This window comes from Mesocricetus auratus, unplaced genomic scaffold, assembly GCF_017639785.1.
Source record: "Mesocricetus auratus isolate SY011 unplaced genomic scaffold, BCM_Maur_2.0 Super-Scaffold_100004, whole genome shotgun sequence".
NCBI classification, from domain to species: Eukaryota; Metazoa; Chordata; class Mammalia; order Rodentia; family Cricetidae; genus Mesocricetus; species Mesocricetus auratus.
The window spans coordinates 95,199,780-95,219,554 of NW_024429189.1; the positions used below are offsets into that span (position 1 = coordinate 95,199,780).

Consider the following 19,775-nt stretch of genomic DNA (forward strand, 5'->3'; position numbering starts at 1 on the left):
CTGTAGGGTTGTGGAAAAAAATTCCCAAGCTGTAATGTGAGGGGAAGAGCTATGGCTTTATACAAGAAATTTGCAATGAGGGCAGCTAATACAATCAAAAGGCCATATTCCTTATTTGTCCTGCTAAATAAGGTCTATCTCCATCAGATGTGCATTTTTGGTGGGCTGACCTCTGAAGTATTTGATGAATTCTCACTGCATAATTCTGTGGCCTGTAGCAACTTCCCACACCATTAAGTAGGTCATTTGAAATATAAGATCAACCGCCATCAGAACACAACTTTGGAACCATACCTGATCCATTGCTATGTAGGCAGGCAACATCTCTGGGGTCTCCTGAGTAACACATTCATAGAGTATTGAAGAAAACAGGTCCAGAATTTCCTGTTTCTGTGGGGGAAAAAGCACCTTATAGCATCAAAGCACATTCCAAAATCAACTCAAGAAATAACTGTGTAATCGCTACAATGCCTATTCTGAGGCTCAACGGTAAACAGTGAAAAACAGTTCATCTCTATAAAAAGTCATAGTCCATGGAGTATTATAACAGGAGCAAAACCCAAAAAAGGATGGTGAGGTAGCAGCACATGATCTGATCATGGTCAATCTAGGGTTAAGAAAAAAAATTTCTGAGAGAACACAGCAGGGGTGAGCCTTCAGTAGGCTGGGAGTAGTGGGATACACAAAGGCAGCAGGAACAAAGGAAGATGCAGGGATAAACAGCACCCAGGTAAATACAGAGAGCTCTCAGAATCCAATCCAGTAGTGGGGGCTGGGGAGAGTAGAAGGAGTAGTGGTGGCAAAGAAGGCACAGGCTTTATCAGAGATGTGTCTCTGGCCTTGAATGCACACCCTAGTCCTTACTAGCTGTGTGAACCTGAGTGTGTGATGACTTGAGTGGCAGTCTCCTCATCCGTAAATTCCAATGATGATATACCTGTGCACTGGGTTACAACTGTGAGATGTGCGCAAAGTCCTCAGCATAGTGTGCACTGTGTAGTGAGGATGCAGCACATGAGAGAGGAAAGTTACTTCACTCAGCCCTCAGAGACACTGTAAGGCAGCATCTAAACATCCTACTTTAGAATGAAGCATGTCTTAAGAGAGACTGGGAGTTCTTCCAAAGACCATATACACTTCTAGACAAGAAGCTTCCGACACACTCATCTCTACCAAAACAATTCACTGAACAAAGGTCACTAGACACCTTTGAAATTCTGGAGAGAATAGTTGTGTGACAAACAGAAAGAAGGGTTAATATACAAAGGAGACAAAGACACTGAAAATTTACAAAACCAAGAAAGGTGCTAAACACTGAGAACAGATTTAAGAAAGGACACAAGAAACATCACCCATCAAAGCTAATACCTTAGAAATTTTAATCTTTTTCTATTAAGGTAGAAAGCTACTAAATTTAATTATTTTTGGTGAAAATCTGTATTTGCCAAGCAAAAATATCTAACAATGTAAAGGATGTCATCAATCTTGAAGGCAGATATGAATTATTACGGGTGATTTTGGTTGTCTATAGTCTTGTCCCGAGGCCCAGCAAACCATCAATACTTACTTGACCCATGTTCACACTTGGTTTGCAGAAATATTCAGCAAATGACAGAAGTGCTGGATCAGAAGTGAATGATGAAATTGTTTCTGGCTAAAAAAAAAAAAAACACACTTTTAAGTGAGATAACCAACTATTACTTCCCTTCCTGCTCTCACTATAAGAACTCTACCATCTTTTCACACAATGGCCCACTAGACAAAACAAGCTAGAGCTTTGTTACCCTCTTCTGCTAGGAAGTTGCAAGAAGCTTTTGTATAAGCTAATATGAAGTGTTGATCTACCAAAAGACAAATAATAAACATGTCTTCTTTCTTATAAAATGCCCGCAAAACACTTTTCTCCCTCCCTCAATACCTACCTAAAAAGCCAGTTTAAAAGTATAACCATGTCTAACTCCTCACTTTTTAAATAATAAGTAAAGGTGGGAGTGTAAAGACTCAGGCACTATGCTGGCCTGGCCCTGTCACCTGGCAGAATGCACTCAGGCAGTACTCTGGTCAGCCCAGGGTTTCATGAGTACTAGTCTGCAAACAGGTGCAAAGGACCCCTTTAAAAGACAGACCCCCACCCACTTACACTGTATTGCTCTCTTTCTCTCTCGCCCTTTGCACCCCCCTTCCCCGCCCACCTGTAATAAACTCTGTGGTTAATGTAAAATATATATATATATATAAACATTTACGAGCTCACAGAGACTGAACCTACAACCAGGGAGACTGCATGGGACTGATCTAGGCCCTCTCCACATATGTGACAGTTATGTAAGTTGATACTCTTGTTAGACTTCTAACAGTGGAAGCAGGGGCTATCAGACTATTTGTGGCTTTTGAGAACCCATTCCTTATACTGGGCCACCTTGTCCAGACTTAAAATGAGGGGAGGTCTTACTGCAATTTGATATGCCCTGTTTTATTTATATCCATGGGAGGCCTGCCCTTTCCTGAAATGAAAGGGAGAAGACTGGGGGATGGGGAAAGAGGGGGGAAGGGAGGAGAGGAGGCAAGGGAAATTGCAACTGGAATGCAAAATTAATTACTTAAACTTAAATAAAGACAGTACAAGTATTATGGAAGAGTATGGAAAGAGGAAACTCACTCAAGTAAGCCACACAAAAAGAAAATTCCTATGGTCCTTCATGTACCAGGTCCTTAGAGGAACTAGAATCACACAGACAAAAAGGTACAAAGGGGCTGCTGCCTGGGCTAGCGAAAGTGTTAATGGGGACAGCTTAGGTCTGCAAGCTTAGGTTTTGGTGATGGCTACATGTCAATATTATATCTATTATCATTTAAAAACAGCTAAGACACTAATTTTATGTTTTGTGTATTTTACCACAATAAAAAAGTAATAGGGAAAACCCCTCAGTATACCACTTAACGTTCAAGACTGAAAATGGAGTATTTCAACTAAAGTTACTATTTAATTTCTAAGCTAGCAGGCAGGACACTAAGCTGTCTTTTAGTTTTTATGTACTTTCAATATTCAAAACTAAATGTAACTTATCTATTTTCCCTATAAATTGGATTAGCTTTTCATATAGGCTCTAATTGTTTTTAAAAAGCACTAACTTAAGCTAAAAAAAAACTGAACTAAAACAACAACAACCCACAAACCAACCCTTCAAAATATTCCAGAGACTTTTTGATTGCTGCCCAAGAACACACTAATATCAAAGCTAGGAGATTTTATAGCTTTACAACTTGGTAACTCTGAGAAAGGCTCAATGTCAACTGACTGATCTCAGAGCAAATCTAAGTTGAACTATAATAATCTGTTGCCTCCTTACTCAGGGATAAAGAAAGCTCAGTTCTGTGTCTGTCTTGGCTGCTGAGCTGACACGTCCTTGCTAATGTGAGTCCCAAATACTCTGAGGATGCTCAGCAAACATCTGCCTGTGAAACTCTTACAGAATACATTTCTAATGATGGAAATGAATTCAGAACATAGACTATATACTAACCCCTCTCCACAGTACTGAATTTTAACTCAGACTTTTAACTTTTTTTTTTTTTCATTTTAAATACTACTGTACTGGTAGCTGAGCACTAAGAAATAATAAATTAAAAATCAAGATTCAACCTGTATCATTTTCATCAAAATTAAAGAAACAAATGATGGTTTAAAAATGGACACTCCACACACAATGGAATATAGCTAAATATACTGGTATATGTCTATAATCCCAGACTATCAAAATGTGGGGCCAAGGCAGTGTTTATAGTTCGTGGTAGAACATTTAATCTAGCATGTATAAAGCCCTGTATATATCTCAGTTTTTAGATATAGAGAGTAATGGGGAGCCAGAGAGAGTTGGTGCCAACCTGGTCAATATACTGAAACACTGCCAAAAGAAAGGAAAGGGGGGGGGAATAATTAACACGTGCTAATTTGCAAAACTCTTTGAGGGACTAGCAAGTAAAGTAATTAAACCAAATATGACTTGTATTAAGGAGGTTTATTATAGGTGGCACTAAATACAAGTCTTGCATAGATTATTAGCAAGATGTCCCTATTTTATTATGGGTGTCACATAAGAAAGCAGTGGAAATCTTGGCCAATTAGGTTTTCCAATCTAGAGTAATAAAAAAAGCCACTAAATGAAATGCTATACCACCTTGAAAGACCTGGCTTCCGAGTTCCTGTTAGAAACAGTCTGCGCCAACAAACTCTGCCACCCCATTGGATCTTCTTTGTAGGACAGCTGGCCTGCCCTGAGCTTTACATATAAAACTCCATCCTTAGAAAGAATGGATCTGAAAGAAAAAAACAAGATGACTTTACAGGAGGTACTACTGGTAGCTCTCTGCTGAAGAGAGTGTTTTCCAGTGCCACTTTTAGGGGAGGAAGTCTTCTCCACTCTCTGCCAGGATTATTTACTATGCATAAAATGAATGAGTGCACATAAATGAGGATGCATATTCACTTTTCTGTGGTACTGAGATTCATGGGATTTTACCTGCTCAATATTGAGCGCCTCAGCAGCCTTACCTGAAACTGCTGGTTCCTGTGTCCCTAGCAATATGCCTAAGACAATGCAAATACTAATGATCTAGCAATTGGTTTTCAGTAGAAAGAAAATACTAATTAATCTAAGACAGAGCAAATAGTAATTAGGTACTGGAGAATAAGATGATATAATTGGGACTAAACAATGAAAATGAAAGTTTATATGCTTGCCAAAACTTTTTATGAATTTAAACAAATTATATACTTCCCAAGATATAAAATTATTAAAATGCTAAAGTAATTACTTGAAAACAGCGTATTCTACCTGAAAGCAGTCTACCACAGCCTTACGCTGGTTGTAACAAGACAATAGTAAAAGGGAATAACAGAAGACATTCAATAAGTATCACCAGTTAACAAAAAGTCCCCTTTAAACCAAATCCTACTGTACCCACAGAGAACCCCATGACTGTCTAAAGCTAAGTCAGCTCTAGTTTCTCAACGAATGCATGTAAACATTACAATTTGACTTTCAATTAACACTTTTACATTCTAAAACAAACCATGCTTCAAAGATATAGACCACACTGCTCAACATACTCTATATGCTGCTTCGGATGACATCAAAGAATGACAATTCTCAGACACTAATCTGGAATCTCACCTCCCTAGAGATTTCTATGCACTACCAGAAACGCACTAGTGAGAATACAGTGTACTTACTTCAAGTGCTGTTCTCCCTTGCTTAAATCTATGAGCAGTTCCCAGTATCTTGGCCCTTTAACTTTCATCTGCAGGGACAAATGTACACATGGTCACTCAAACCTGGAAAACTGAACATGCTTCTTAGAGGAAATAGTGACTTGGCTGCAATAAGCCACCTATAGGGTAACAAAATCCAATTGCTTGCAAAAAGGCATATGAACCGTATTCTGACAGGACATGGGCTATTAGTAAAGACCACTAAGACAAGACCTTCTCTATCCTTCATAAATATTCCTCCCGCTGTTGCTGCTTTTGGTTTTCTTAAATGGGGGAGGGGGCAACACCCTTACGGCTATGCAATTCTGTTTCAATTTACCCTCTAGTTAGACCATCTAAGCCACATCAACTTACCTGCTTTAACAGATGAAGTTCTGGAAGAAGGGTTGGAGCCATCAGTTCTTCTTTGGTCTGTTCATACCACTGAGTGCCCTTTACAAAGGTAAAGCACAACCAACATTGGCCAAATGGTCACTCTGAGCCTTCCCCTTGCTCAAGATCTGCACCTTACTATGAAACAACACAGTACCTCTGTGGTTTGAAAGAAGATGGCCCCCAAAGGGAGGGGCACTATTAAGAGGTGTGGCCTTGTTGGAGAAAGTATGTCACTGAGGGGGTGGGCTTTGAAAGTCTCCTTTGCTCAAGCTACACTCAGTGTGATAAACAGTTCACTTCCTGTTGCCTACAGATCCAGATGTAGAACTTTCAACTCCTTCTCCAGCACCATATCTACCCCATTGCGGCCATGTCCTGCCATGATAATGGACTAAACCTCAAAACTGCAAGCCACCCCAATTAAATGGTTTCATTTAGCCGGGCGTTGGTGGCGCACGCCTTTAATCCCAGCACTCGGGGAGGCAGAGGCAGGCGGATCTCTGTGAGTTCGAGACCAGCCTGGACTACCAAGTGAGTTCCAGGACAGCCTCCAAAGCCACAGAGAAACCCTGTCTCGAAAAACCAAAAAAAAAAAAAAAAAAAAAAAAAAAATGGTTTCATTTATAAGAACTGCATTGGTCATAGTGTCTTCGAAGCAATAGAAACCCTAATTAAGACACCTTCTGATAGTCTTTTTGCTTAGCAATGCTAGATTAAGCCCACAAACTGGTGCATTTCAAGCAAGCATTCTAGGACTGATCTATAGCTATAGCCTTACTACTCAAATCTCTAAAGACTCAAGCCTAAATTTTATTTTAGGTAACATCCATCACCATCAACACCTCAGAGGGCTACCCTTCACTGGACAGCAATACTGAAGGGCTGCACTTCTACAGCATGGGTTTATACACATGTTGGGCACAAGCCCCATTTCTCAGCCTCGTTTCTACTGTGACAATTGCTCCAAACTCTTCAGTGGGATAAGAGCACTCTAACATGCCACACACCTCTGCAATTACCACACTGTTATCACTGCATCCATGCCTGGCCTTTCATTTCCTTCAGGAATATGACATCATCACCTCACTTTCATATCTCAAAGGGTAGCACATTTTGACAAACAGAAGTATTTAATAATTTGGAACCAACTACACAGTTTGTAATCTATGTATGCTTGCCAAAGAAAGATCAATCAAATACACAATTTAGGGATTCCAAATGTTCAGCAAAACCAAACTTAACAATCTAACCCAAATGACTCTGCAGAACAATTTAATTAGACACACAAAATTACCAGGAACATTTCCTAGTGATCAGCTGCAAGGACAAAGGAACAGCTGATGATTCCAAAACTACACCCAAATATGAGAGCGAGCCTGTGTGGCCTGACAGTGAACAGCAACTTGGGAAGCTTCATTTTTTATGACTGTTCAACTTAGTATCACCTTTTGCTAAAATGCTTTTAAAATAATCAGGCCTACAAAGACGACAGGGAGAGTTACCTTGTAAGTAACTTCTATAAGGGCATAGCACGGTGTGTTTGTATCTACATCCACAGGTACCAGGAGCCTTGGTTCTGCAGCTAGCACATAGAGGTGCCGGAGGGCCTGGAGATGATACCTGTGCACAGAAAACACAGGGAAGTCACAAGACCAAGACACTGACAATCACTGTTGCTGACAGACTACAAGACAGTTGGGTGAAAAATACCTTTCTATATGAATCTGAAATGAAGATGGAAAATTCAATTAAAAGTTTAGAGAAATTATAGTTTAAATTCTTTTATTACATAATGTGTGTGTGTGTTACATGTATTGTGTAGGTCAGAGGACAACTGAAGGAGTTAGTTCTCTCCTTTCACCATGTGAGTACAGGGGATTAAAGTCAGGCCAGCAGGGTTGGTGGCAAGCACCTTTATCTACTGAGCCATCTTGCAGGCCCCAGAGAATTCTAAGAAACTACTTATGTAATCTTTGGTCCAAGAATTCTTTGAGTTCACAGGTAGAAAAAGTTTAATAAGAAATGTCTTAACAGGAAAATATTTATTAATAGTGGCCTGAACACTGATTAAAACAATAATTCCATTCAACCACTCTTGGCTGCTCCACACAAGGCATCTCTCATCACCTTTCTCAGGATATGCTGCAGTTTTCTTCTTCTGGCTTGGGAGGGAAGAAGGTTCTCCTCAGAGAGCAAAGCTCTCTATGTGTACAGCCTTGCATACAAACCATCTCACACACACCACTGACAATGGTAAAATACTGATGGGTGAGGGTGGTAATGTGTGTATATATCTGCTTTTGAATCTTCACATTAAAATTTTTAACTTTTTCACAAAATGCGCAATTTTTAGATACCATTAAAGAATAATGAAATGAGAAAAAGAAAAAAATAAAGGTAACACTGGGTTGAAGAGATGAGTTAGTGTGGTGTATCTTAAGTATGAAGACTTGTGTTTGGATCCCCAGAACTAATATCCTGGTGCAAAGGCATACACCTGTAACTCCTCAGTGCTGGGAAAGTGAAGACAGTGGATCCTAGGTTTCTGGGGGTTTGGTGGCTAGCCAGTCAAGCTTGACATTCAGTGGGATCCCTATCTCAAAAAGTAAAATAGAGAGTGACAGATGAAGGTAACACCCAATGTCAATGTCTAGCGTCTACATACACATATAGGACACACACAAAAGCTAGTGATTTAAAAAAAAGCAACAATAGCCTTCCATTTTCTCACTCAAATCTATTCACTGCTATAAGTGTATCAAAAATAAAGCTGAAAAGGGGGGGGAAATCCTAGCTATTAGTTATATTTAAAAATAGGGGGCACTATTGGGTATTGCATACTGGGTCTTCCACATGCTAAGCAAGCACTCTGCCACTATGCTACATCTCCAGACCAATTAAGTTTCTTGATATTTATCAACAAATTTGCCTTAAAACAGGTATGATGGTACATGCCTAGAATTCCAACACTCTGGGATAGAAGATCACAGGTTCAAAGTCAGCCTGGGTCATATGGCTAGTTCTATGCAAACTTTGAATACACAATAAAACCTTGTCTAAAATAGAGGGAGGGAGGGAGGGAAGGAGGGAGGAAGGGAGGGAGAATTCAACTAATCACATGACCAACATTTCACTATAATGACCTGGTAACTGAATTCAACAAGCCACCAAGACATTCTTAATGAAGAATGGAAGCCACATGTCAGAGCTGTAGTAAGTTAACCATGTTCTTATGCTCCAGCTAGCAGAGTCTGGATTTTAGATCAGGCTATTTTTGCAAAGCAGTCTTCTCCTGTCATAAGTGACACTATAGATTAAGGGCTCCTGACCCTCCATTACTAGACAAAGAACGCTGATGACTTTTTTTTTCAGCAGACAACAGAGAGTATCATCGATTAAGTACAGTGTCAGCTGGCTACATTGTTATTTATAGGGAGCTGTTTTCTATCCCGATGCACAAAAGAGGTCCCTATCCGAACACTTTCCTGAAGAAGGATGTGTTAGTGTTAAGTCATTTTTTGTGCTTTCCATGCTCTCTAAATGTTCCGTACGGCTCGCTTCATGACTTCTGGGGCTACTGCTTCCTGTCACTTCTAAATGGTCTGTTCTATTTTTTTATAGGTCACTATTTTTGTCTCTTTGATGTCATTATACAAATCTCAGCTATTATGTTAAAGAAGGAATTCACACCGCCATTGAACCAGATTAAATTTTTTCTTAGAATTAAATAATCTTAACAGAACTTCCCTTGGCTACTGAAGTTTGTATGGTAAATTTGTACCGAAAGATATCTCAATCTGGTCTGCATATGGGTTCAAAACCGCTTCAAAGATGTGAGAATAATCAGGCATCAGATGTCCACAGTTTTCCTTCTAGTCTAATATTGAAAAGAGATGCTTAAAAGATTTAGCCAGGAAGGTAAGCTCAAAATCAAAGTAACTGTCCACAAAAGCAAAACAGATTGATTGCCCTTAGAGAACTCAGGAAACAATGCTAAGCAATGCACAAGACTCACCGGTTGTCAGTGCTGTGGGCTGGGAAATGTGGGTAAAGGGCACAGAGAAGCGCAGCAATGGACGAGTTGGATGTGCTCAAAGAGTACCTGCAGAGCAAATTCAGTGGGGACAGACATTATTATTTCCACACTCATATATTCAAGGCATTCGTGAGTCAGAAGAGTGGGGTTCTGTAACAAGGTATACTGGTAAGGCGCCATGATAAAGTGTTTATCCTTGGTGTGAATACATCTCTTTACAGTTAATCCCTGAATCATTTCCAGAATGACTACTATTCAAAACAAAAACAACATTCTATAAATGTTACAATTCAACCCAGGGATTAAAACGCAAAGTTAACCCTAAAACAGCAGAGTAAGAACGATGGAGTACTATATCACTTTGACAAATCAAAATTCAAAGATGAATAATCAGATATCAACATTAGAAACTTAGGAATTAAACATAACTGTGCAGGCTGTTATAAGTAAGAATCTTACTGAAAGCATAAGATGATCTAAAAATAAAAGAGTCACTAAAAGGCAGTGCCAGCGGCTGGAGAGATGGCTCAGCAGTTAAGAGTGTGAGCTGCTCTTCCAAAGGATCTGAACTTGGCTCTCACAGCACTTGTGTTGGGCAGTTCACAACTGCCCGTAACTCAAGCTCCAGGGATCTTTATAAACCTTCCCACAGACACACACAAGCACATAATTAAAGTATTCTTAAAAAACAAAAGCAGAAGCAGAGAAGGAGAAAAGTGATTCAATTCGAAAGAAAAGCAACTATTCCATATCAAATAAGATGGGACTTATTTGGAATGAAGTAATTTCAAAAATCATAAAATACAAAAGAATTTTCACAGTTAACATTTCTTTACACTTTCTTGTTGGCTCTTTAATTTTTATTATTGTTGCAAGATTCAAAGGTTGTGCCCTGTACAAGACAGGCAAATACTTTATGCCTGAGCTATAGCCCCAGCCTTAAAGCATTCATAATTCTAAATTACTAAAAGGAAGCAATTGTCACAAAGCATATAAAGAAAATGGACATATTCCTCAATCTCTAACTTTTCAATCTTTATTTTTTTATACCTCTAGAGAGGTAAAAATAAACCTATATAACTCAGAAATTGGAACAGTTGGCCAAGGTCACAGACATCAGGTAACTAAGTGAAGCCACGGATAGAAGACAAGATGGCAAGAGACTCTGACCCTCCACAACTGGTGCAGAGTCAGTACAGTTCTAACTAACGTTTTATCAGGTTATTTACTATCAAAAAGGACAAATACCAACATTAATATGAAAAGGGCTAACAACCAAAAATGTACTTTTAAAAGTAAAAAAAAATCACCTTTGTAGATCTCTTTCATAAACTCTTATTAAGGAGAAAACAAAACAAAGCATATTCATTACCTTCCTCCTCCCAAAAAGAGAAGGCCCAGGGCCATGTGGTGGGCCAAGTGGAAACCATAGTTCATCTCTCCACCTGTCTTCATATGCAGAAAGCGACACAGCTGCAACACCTTCAGGTTCCCAGAGCCAGCCATGACCATGGCAAGAGACAGCAGAACAACACTCAGACAGGTTTCGAGGTTGTAGGGCCCTGTCTGGTGACACAAAAACATGACTCTGTGTTAACTGTGACTACAGTGAAAGATTTCAAATGTTTGTAACTTTAAAACTATATCTATAAAAATGAATACTGATTATGAAATATAAATCCAATGTAGAGAGTTTAAAAACAGACCATCATAAAGTAAATAACAGTGCACCACCCACTGAGAATGACATTATCCCTATAGACATTACTCTCAGAAAGTCTTCCCGTAAATACATGAAAATCAGACACCACTACATATGTTCTCTTAGTAACTTATAAGCAAGTTTTACACACAAAAAACCTATGTAGCATGACTTTGCTACATCCAATGTTTAAGAACATATGGATATGCCATAACTTAGTTTAATATTTTGGGAATTTCTGATATTTCTAATTTCTTCACATTATAAAAATGACTACATAGGTCTGTGTTATTAACCAGGAAAAGAATCTTACAGTCTCCTTGTTAGCAGAAAAGTAAAGTCTCCAGAACAACTGTATCCTCCCTAGATTTTTAAATTTTTTTTAACTTAAATAACATTCTTTCATTTATTTTATGTACCAACCAATTTCTTCTCCCTCCTTCCCTCCCATCTCCTATCAACCCCCCCATCCACTCTTCTTCCATCTCCATTCAGAAAGAGGCAGACTTCCCATGGGCTTGCACAGAGCTGGATCCTACCTCCCTAGATTTTGGGTTTTTTTTTTCATAAAGGAAACTTTTGTAATTCAGTAACATGACAGAATATGATGTATGTCAATCGATGAATATTATACCTCTTTTATTTATTCTCTTGTCACAAGAATTAGAAATACACGCATTACTAGGCTAATCATAGTCTCAAGGGTAACCATATTCTCACCTAATTTAGTATCTTAAAACCTAAACATAAAGATAAGCAGTGCTTCACATCTTTTAAATTCAAATAGCAAAGGTATTTGATAGCCCATGACTTTCTGGCTTATTTATGAATTTTCTTTGTTTACATTATTCCCAAATAGGGGAAAGGGAAAAAAAAAAAACTTACTACAGAAGCATTGGGTGCAGATAAATAATTCATAAAATCTTTCGCAAATTTATGCTGGAAAAAAGAAAAGAAAATTGCAAGTTAAAGTGACATCTTGAGGCTGTAATCGTAAAACAGAAGGGGAGCTAGCAGCATAGCAGCACAAGCCAAGGTATTTCTCACCAAACAGTTAAATGCTGATAAGTTTTCTGAGCCAGCAAATCGAAAACCCAGAGACAAGCAGGCTCCTGCAATTATGTAGACGTGTGCTTGCCTGAAAACAGATTACAGGAAACATGTTGTTATTGTCCTTTAAAAACCCATTATCACCTATCCTCTTAGTGTAAGAAAAAATAAATATTCATCTTCTCCAAACCAATCTTCTCCAAGCCAAACCTTCTGAGAATGCTAAAAAAAAGGCCCCTAGCCAATCAGCAAATTTCTGTGGATTTTTGAAGACCATATTACCCTATTGATATAGCCTGCCTCTTACATGACACTTTTTCATATACTACAAAGAAGGACAATTTTTAACGCCCACCCCCCATGAAAAAAATGAAAAGGAAAGTACAACTAAATTTCCATTTATTTTTTTGTTTTTGGAAACAGGTTCTCATGTGTCCCAGGGTGACCTTGAACTCACTTATATAGCTTAGGATGTCTGATCTGCCTCTACCTCCTGAGCATTACAATTACATACAGACACACAGATACAGATACAGATATAGATACAGATAGATACACACACACACAGAGAGAGAGAGAGAGAGAGAGAGAGAGAGAGAGAGAGAGAGAGAGAGAGAGAGAGAGAGAGAGAGAGAGAGACACACACACAAAAGCAATCTGTAAACATCATATATATAATGGTTACAAATATGAAGGATTCAGAATTAGTCAAATCAGGCAACAGTTCTCATGTGTAAGTAAACTGATCTGACAGGTGCTAACGTAGTTAATATTATGTATTACATTACTTACGACAAAGTTTCCAAATTCAAGTCCTCTGAACAAGGCAATTCAATTTCACTCAGAGAGATACTATTTTCTCTTATAATCTGTCAAGACAGAAAGCAAGAATGTCTGAACACCATGTCCTAGTTATAAATATGTCATGAACTAGCTGTCATGACTATATTTATAGAAAATAAACTCCAAAGTTTTGACAATAGGCATTTCTAAGTTCCTCTGAATTATTTGTGTATTTACTTCTTTATTTATATGAGGGCATGCACAAACGTGCCATGGTATGTATACAAAAGGCATGCACCACCAACGCCCGGCTCCTATAGTTTCTTTAAATTATAAAAAATTAAAAAAAAAAAAAGTGCCGGGCGGTGGTGGCGCACGCCTTTAATCCCAGCACTCGGGAGGCAGAGGCAGGCGGATCTCTGTGAGTTCGAGGCCAGGCTGGACCGACAGCCTCCAAAACAATACAGAGAAACCCTGTCTCATAAAACCAAAAAATAAAAAAATAAAAAAAGTGGTGACACATGCCTTTAATCCCAGTACTCGAAAGGCAGAAGCAGGCAGATTTTTGTGAGTTTGAGGCCAGCCTGGTCTACAAATCAAGTTCCAGGAAGGCTCCAAAGCTACACAGAAAAACCTTGTCTCAAAAAACCCAAAAATTCTAATTTAATTTAAAAAATCAAAGCAGGAGAGATCAGCGAAAGGGGGGGGGGGATGAATCACTTGCAAGCAGGTAGAGGTATACAGGTAAATTGTGGTATATGCCTGTGAGCCCAGCACTCAGGAAGCCGCAACAGGATTCCAAGTATGAGGTCAGCCAGTTCCTAATGGCCCTCGCTTCTGGGTTGCTCTCACCCTTCCTATCTGAGTGATTCTGCCCAATGCCCATATAACATAATGCACTAAACTTCAGCATCTGTGCACTACTTATTGCAAATCTCCAAAGGAGCCTGATCCATGACAGCCAGAAGCTAAAGCTGCCCAAGAAAAGACAACAGAAAAGAAACTGGCATGCTCACATGAAAGGATAAACCTAAAGGATGGACTATTAACACACTCAGTAATATCACACACCATGGTGAGTGGGAGGCTCACACAGAAGATATGTACTGTAGGAGGCTTCATTAAAGTAAATTCATCAGTAAGATTAGCACATGGAGAAAATAGAATGAGATGCAAGAATGAGTGTTCAGTGAAGCAGCATATGGGACACAGGTCTGCACCCACAGGCACACACACCATTAGTCACATCTTATTAAACAGTACATTTAATTGTACATTCCATGGTTCAGAAATTTTAACCAAATAGAAAAAATGAAAATAAATACTGACATCTAGTTAATGATACACATACTGATATACTAGGGAGAGGTTCATTACTGTTTACAACTTGAAAATGTATTAAAAATTTATGTGTAAAATAATGGGGTGGGACATGCAATTAAACAAGCTTATACAGTAAAATGCTACCTCCAGAATGTATCAGTAACATGGGTGTTCATATAAAGTTCGTTCAGTTTAGTTTTGGAAGTATTCTACTCAGGAGTAGAAACAATGCAGAACACACACTGGCAACCGTTAGTTATAATAATGATCCTGCAGTCTTATTACAAAGGAGACTATTTACTACTAACTAGTATATATGCTAAAACTGCAAATTTTATAAACAGAATCTTAGATAAATGAATAGTTAGAATAAAACATCAAGAGTGTTCCAGTTTAATTTTAAACAGTACAATTTCAAAGCAAAGGCTGAGAGAGAGATCTGTGGTCAATATACAATTTTTTGCCTCTTTTTTTTTTAAACTTATTTTCATGTGCTTGTGCATCTGGTATGTGGCATATATACATGTAAGCTTGTGTGTGTATGTGTGTATGTCTGCGCCTGTGTGTACATAGGTACAGGGGCCTGAGGTCAATGCCCGTGACCCTTCTTCTGCCTTACCCATCGGGGAAGGATCTCCTAATCAAACCCAGAGGTTACCAACATGCCCAGTCCTATCTCTTCCTCCATCTACCAGGAATTAACATGCACTCTGGGGACCCTAAGATCACATCCACCTTAGCACTTCAGAAAGCATCATCACACGAGCACAGTATTCACAGTAAGCTTAGAGGAAAGACTCCGGGACTACCCCACCACACCACACCAGCCTACATCCTCTATCAGATAGCCTGGAGAGGTTCCAACAGATCTGGGAACTAAGGATTCACGTGATGAATGCAATCATTACCAGGACCAGGATACCACAGCCCATGACCACCCCTGCAAAGTGAGACTGGCCTGAAGGAGCAAGAGCTGGACGTTTTAACTCTGGTTCTCTTGCTTCCAATGCAAGCACTTTAGCTGCTGTGCCATGTCCTCGGTCCTCAGGATGTACTTTTAAAATCAAAGTTTCTCTGTCTTCAAAAGATACCCCCTAAAGATGAGCTAGAAAGAATGCTCAGCAGTTACAAGAAGGCACTACTCTTCCAGAGGACCCGAGTTCAATTCACAGAACCCACTATAAGCAGCTCACAACTGCATGCAACTCCAGCTCTAGGAGAACTGATACTTCTTCAAGCATCAGCACTTTCATGTGTGTGCATGTGCATGCATGCACTTAAATAAAAACAAGTCTTTAAAAAGAAGAGACCATAAGGATAAATAATTACCTTCACAAGAAAAAATATTCCATAGCATGTTGAAAAATCTTGCAAGAAATAACAATTTATGTTATTAAAGTTACAGTATTTATTATTTGTACCTACCTGAGGAACATTACTGTCAACCCACTTGGAATTTGGTAAAATATCATCCCACAAAATCAGGCACCGAGCAAGAGTCTTAAAAACGAATTACAGACAAAATTAGTTAGGCAAAACTCACATATTTCCTAACAATTATAGCAGTAAAAAAAAAAACTAAGGATTAGTTCCCAACTAATGATTACTTTAAAAACCATAGACTTTCAACTAAATATATAAAAATAAAGATTTAGATCTTAAAGAAAATGAAAATTCAGTTCATCATCATCATCATCAAAGTTTGAAGGGTTTGGGAAAGGCTTTAATTTGCTATGAAAGAAAAAATCATAAAGGGAAGAGCCACAGTTCGGCTTATACATCAATTTAAAAACTTCCATGTGGTTCAAACATTAAAGAAATGCAGAACAATTTCAGACAGTACTAAACCATTACTCTCATTACAACCTCAACAGTATTATTGCATCCTTAGTGATACTAAAAAGTAGCACAGAGTCCTAGTCACATGCTGCCTTTTAGTAGGTTTTTTCATAATAATGTAAGAAACATCATTCCAAGTATTATCTATCAGGTTGTTCACCTTTCCTAATCTTCCTAAGTTCTATTTGGGAAACTTCAAAATAGCATTGCCAATCAGGAAAACATGGCAAGTTAAAAGTAAAACCCTTTCATGGAAAGGCATTTAGATTTTTAAGCTAAACTTGGGGATCAAAAAAAGTTCCCTTCATGTCAAGAAAGATGAAAATGACAAAGCAACACACCCTAAGCAAGAGAAATTCTGGCTTCACAAAGTCCAGCAAATACATAGTATCAGGAGCTCGCAGCCAGTCAGCAATGGATCTGTTGGCAGAGGACATCAATGAAGGTTACTGCTCAAGAAGGTCAGGTAATCAAAACTCAAAAGACATCTAATCATTTCTTCCCCCTAGCAAAGGTCTAGCTTTTCCATTAATGTTTCACACATGCTGACATAACATTTATTTTTTTTTGTCTTACTATAGTTTGTAAGCTCCATAAAGCATTTCTAGTTTTGTCTTATTCAATGAAATATCTCCAGTATCAAGAAGACACTGATATAACATTTATCCAAATAGAAGATTAATGACATCTGTTACCACTTTGTTAATTCTGCATAGAATTTTCCTAATTGCAGTAATTTAGAACACTATAGTTTCATGAATCTCAGAATATTTTTCACATTAAAATAATTTAGGTGAGCTAGGGACATAACTCAGGACAGACTGGGAAAGTAGAAGGTTTAGTCATTAGAAAAGCTTCTAAACAGCTGGGTGTTGGTGGCGCACGCCTTTAATCCCAGCACTCGGGAGGCAGAGGCAGGCGGATCTCTGTGAGTTCGAGGCCAGCCTGGTCTACAAAGTTCCAGGACAGCCTCCGAGACAATACAGAGAAACCGTGTCTCGAAAAACCAAAAAAAAAAAAAAAAAAAAAAAAAAGAAAAGCTTCTAAACAAAGCAAAGCCATTTTTATAAATGGCAACCAAGTACAGAATAACACTAAGTATTTCTGTGTTAAACAATGCTCATAAGGATATGCCAAATTACTGAAAGGAACTGGGCAGCTTTTGGGGCTAGTCCTCCATATCCTTGGTTTCCACATCTACTTGAAAGTGTCAAGAGGGGGAAAAAAAACGTTTGTCTAGATTAAACAGATGGTCTTTTCATCCTTTTAATCATTATTCTCTAAACAATACAGTATTAACAACCATTTATATGGTATGTGTAAGTGTACCTTCTATTGTAAAGTAATCTACAGATGATTTTAAGCACCAAGATGAATTGGGTTCTAGTATCTTTATGGGTCCTGGGACCAATACCCTAAACACGGAGAGTGAGACAAGCGTCCTGATGAGCAGTATTACCAAAGAAAACACTACATGAAGTCTACTGTTACCTGAAAGAACAGACATCAGGCTGCTCTAGCATAGGGGAGATAAACATGAGAAGATTGTACTGCTGAGGGCAAAAAGGACGCCACATGTCATGCAAGGTACAGGTGTTCATACCTGTTATTGGTTTTTAAGTAGATCATAGCCAAAGCCAGAGTAGCACCAGGACAAGTCACATCCACGTTTATGGTATCTCCTTCCTGGTGAGAGAAGTTACTCTGTAAGAGCTCTGAATTCACCAGCTGAGCACACCATCAGCACACTTCTAACTGATGCTAGGAAAACACTACTGAAGCTAGCCTCTTAGGCCTCTCAGCTTGTGGCATTCCTATCTCTAACTCTGATTTGACTTACTTTGATTTGGTAACTTGGAGATTTATGTTTCTCCCTGTGCATTCCAGTTTGAAACCGCCTATGACCTCCAACCATATACTGATACAGCTGCTCCGGCACATTGAGATCAGACATACCAATCAAATTGCTGCCATGCTGGAAAAATCAAATAACTGAGATGAAAAGAAGTAACATACATCCATAGTAAACAATTACAATTTAGATTCAGATCTACATACTTCCATTTAATAAAACCCATTAAGTCAAAGACGTAATTACACTCAGAGTAAAGGAAAAGACCGAGTATATATTCAAAACCTGAACTGTGAACACCTGAGTACTTCATTACTGCACCTGTGATATCTTCAGGCCACCACAATAGCTTACTCAGTATCATGCTCTATTCTGTTGTGTTTATTAACTCAATTCAGCAACCCTATTTGTCCCAGTTAGCTTTACTTGTTAAATTGATACAGCCTAGAGTCACCAGAGAAAAAAACCTCAGCTGAGGAATTGTCTTGATGAGATTGGCCTGTGGACATGTCTGTGGGGGACATTCCTAGGCAAGTGGTCCTGGGTTATCAAACAGAGCTAGCTAAGCACGAGCCTGTAAGCAAGTCAGAAAGTGAGCTAACAGGCAGCACTCCTCCACAGTTTCTGCTTTGGGTTCCTGACTTGAGTTCCTGCCCAGAATGCGTGTAAACAGAAATAAGCCTATCCTCCCGTAAGGTGATTAGGTCAGAGTGTTTTATCATAGCAACAGAACAAAACTAGGACACTACTGAATAGCTACTAGTAACACGCCCACTTATGAGGAAAGAGAGGTGCAATTGAACCCAGTCCAAGGTTATCTACCTAGCTACTAAATGACAGGGCTGTATGTCAAACACAGCAGTTCTTTCTGCTCAACAGTCATAGGGTTGCTTAACCAACAGACACTAATGTAGTCAAATGATTAGACTCATCATGTCTGAACCAAATTTCCAGTCCCAATTCACAGTATGTTGCTTTTACATAGTACCACCTGCCTCTTTAGATTACATGTCAGATGTGAGAAGAAAACACATGGCCAACAATGACAGATTTTTAGAATGCACGTAGGAAGCAACATATTCCACTACAACATTTTGAGTACCGTTTAGCTTGACTAGAACACTACAGTGGAAGGTTTTCAAGGCAATCACATTCCAAGTAAAAACATGGTAATTACATGGAATGTTTTTGGCAGTTTTGTAGACATCTCTTGGATGGGGTTAAAGATGAGTTAACATCAAACTGCATTCTGTTACAAAGCAAGAGCTGCTATGGCAACTCTCTGGAATATAGTGATCAACAAAGCAGCAAAAGAAGATTAGGGCTACTTCTAACAATTACTACAGATTTTTAAGACTTCTAATCATACATATTTTCACTGTTTTTCTACTCATGCATGTGCAGAGAGAAAGAGAAAAGAGTGATCAATGTGTGTGAGTAAGCATATGTCTGAGAGTGGTATATTTGCATGTGTGTGCAGGTACACATACACACATGTATGAATACTTGTGTATAAGTATGCACAGGGGCCGCAGGAGGATGC

The 19,775-nt window shown here is 38.8% G+C and overlaps 1 protein-coding gene across 2 annotated transcripts in view; it reads right to left on the reverse strand.

The window, feature by feature from the left end:
* Anapc1 (anaphase promoting complex subunit 1) overlaps positions 1-19,775 on the reverse strand; it is a 75,993-nt gene that overhangs the window by 8,213 nt on the left and 48,005 nt on the right. For both annotated transcript variants that reach the window (XM_040746268.1, XM_040746269.1), the window contains exons 31-45: positions 18,221-18,355; positions 17,984-18,066; positions 16,722-16,800; positions 15,967-16,041; positions 13,228-13,304; positions 12,433-12,523; positions 12,271-12,324; positions 11,056-11,249; positions 9,663-9,749; positions 7,150-7,267; positions 5,627-5,704; positions 5,234-5,301; positions 4,179-4,317; positions 1,568-1,654; positions 295-390 (exon numbers count right to left, since the gene is read on the reverse strand). In XM_040746268.1, coding sequence (XP_040602202.1) covers positions 295-390; positions 1,568-1,654; positions 4,179-4,317; positions 5,234-5,301; positions 5,627-5,704; positions 7,150-7,267; positions 9,663-9,749; positions 11,056-11,249; positions 12,271-12,324; positions 12,433-12,523; positions 13,228-13,304; positions 15,967-16,041; positions 16,722-16,800; positions 17,984-18,066; positions 18,221-18,355 — 1,461 coding nt within the window. The remainder of the gene's footprint in view (positions 1-294; positions 391-1,567; positions 1,655-4,178; positions 4,318-5,233; positions 5,302-5,626; positions 5,705-7,149; positions 7,268-9,662; positions 9,750-11,055; positions 11,250-12,270; positions 12,325-12,432; positions 12,524-13,227; positions 13,305-15,966; positions 16,042-16,721; positions 16,801-17,983; positions 18,067-18,220; positions 18,356-19,775) is intronic.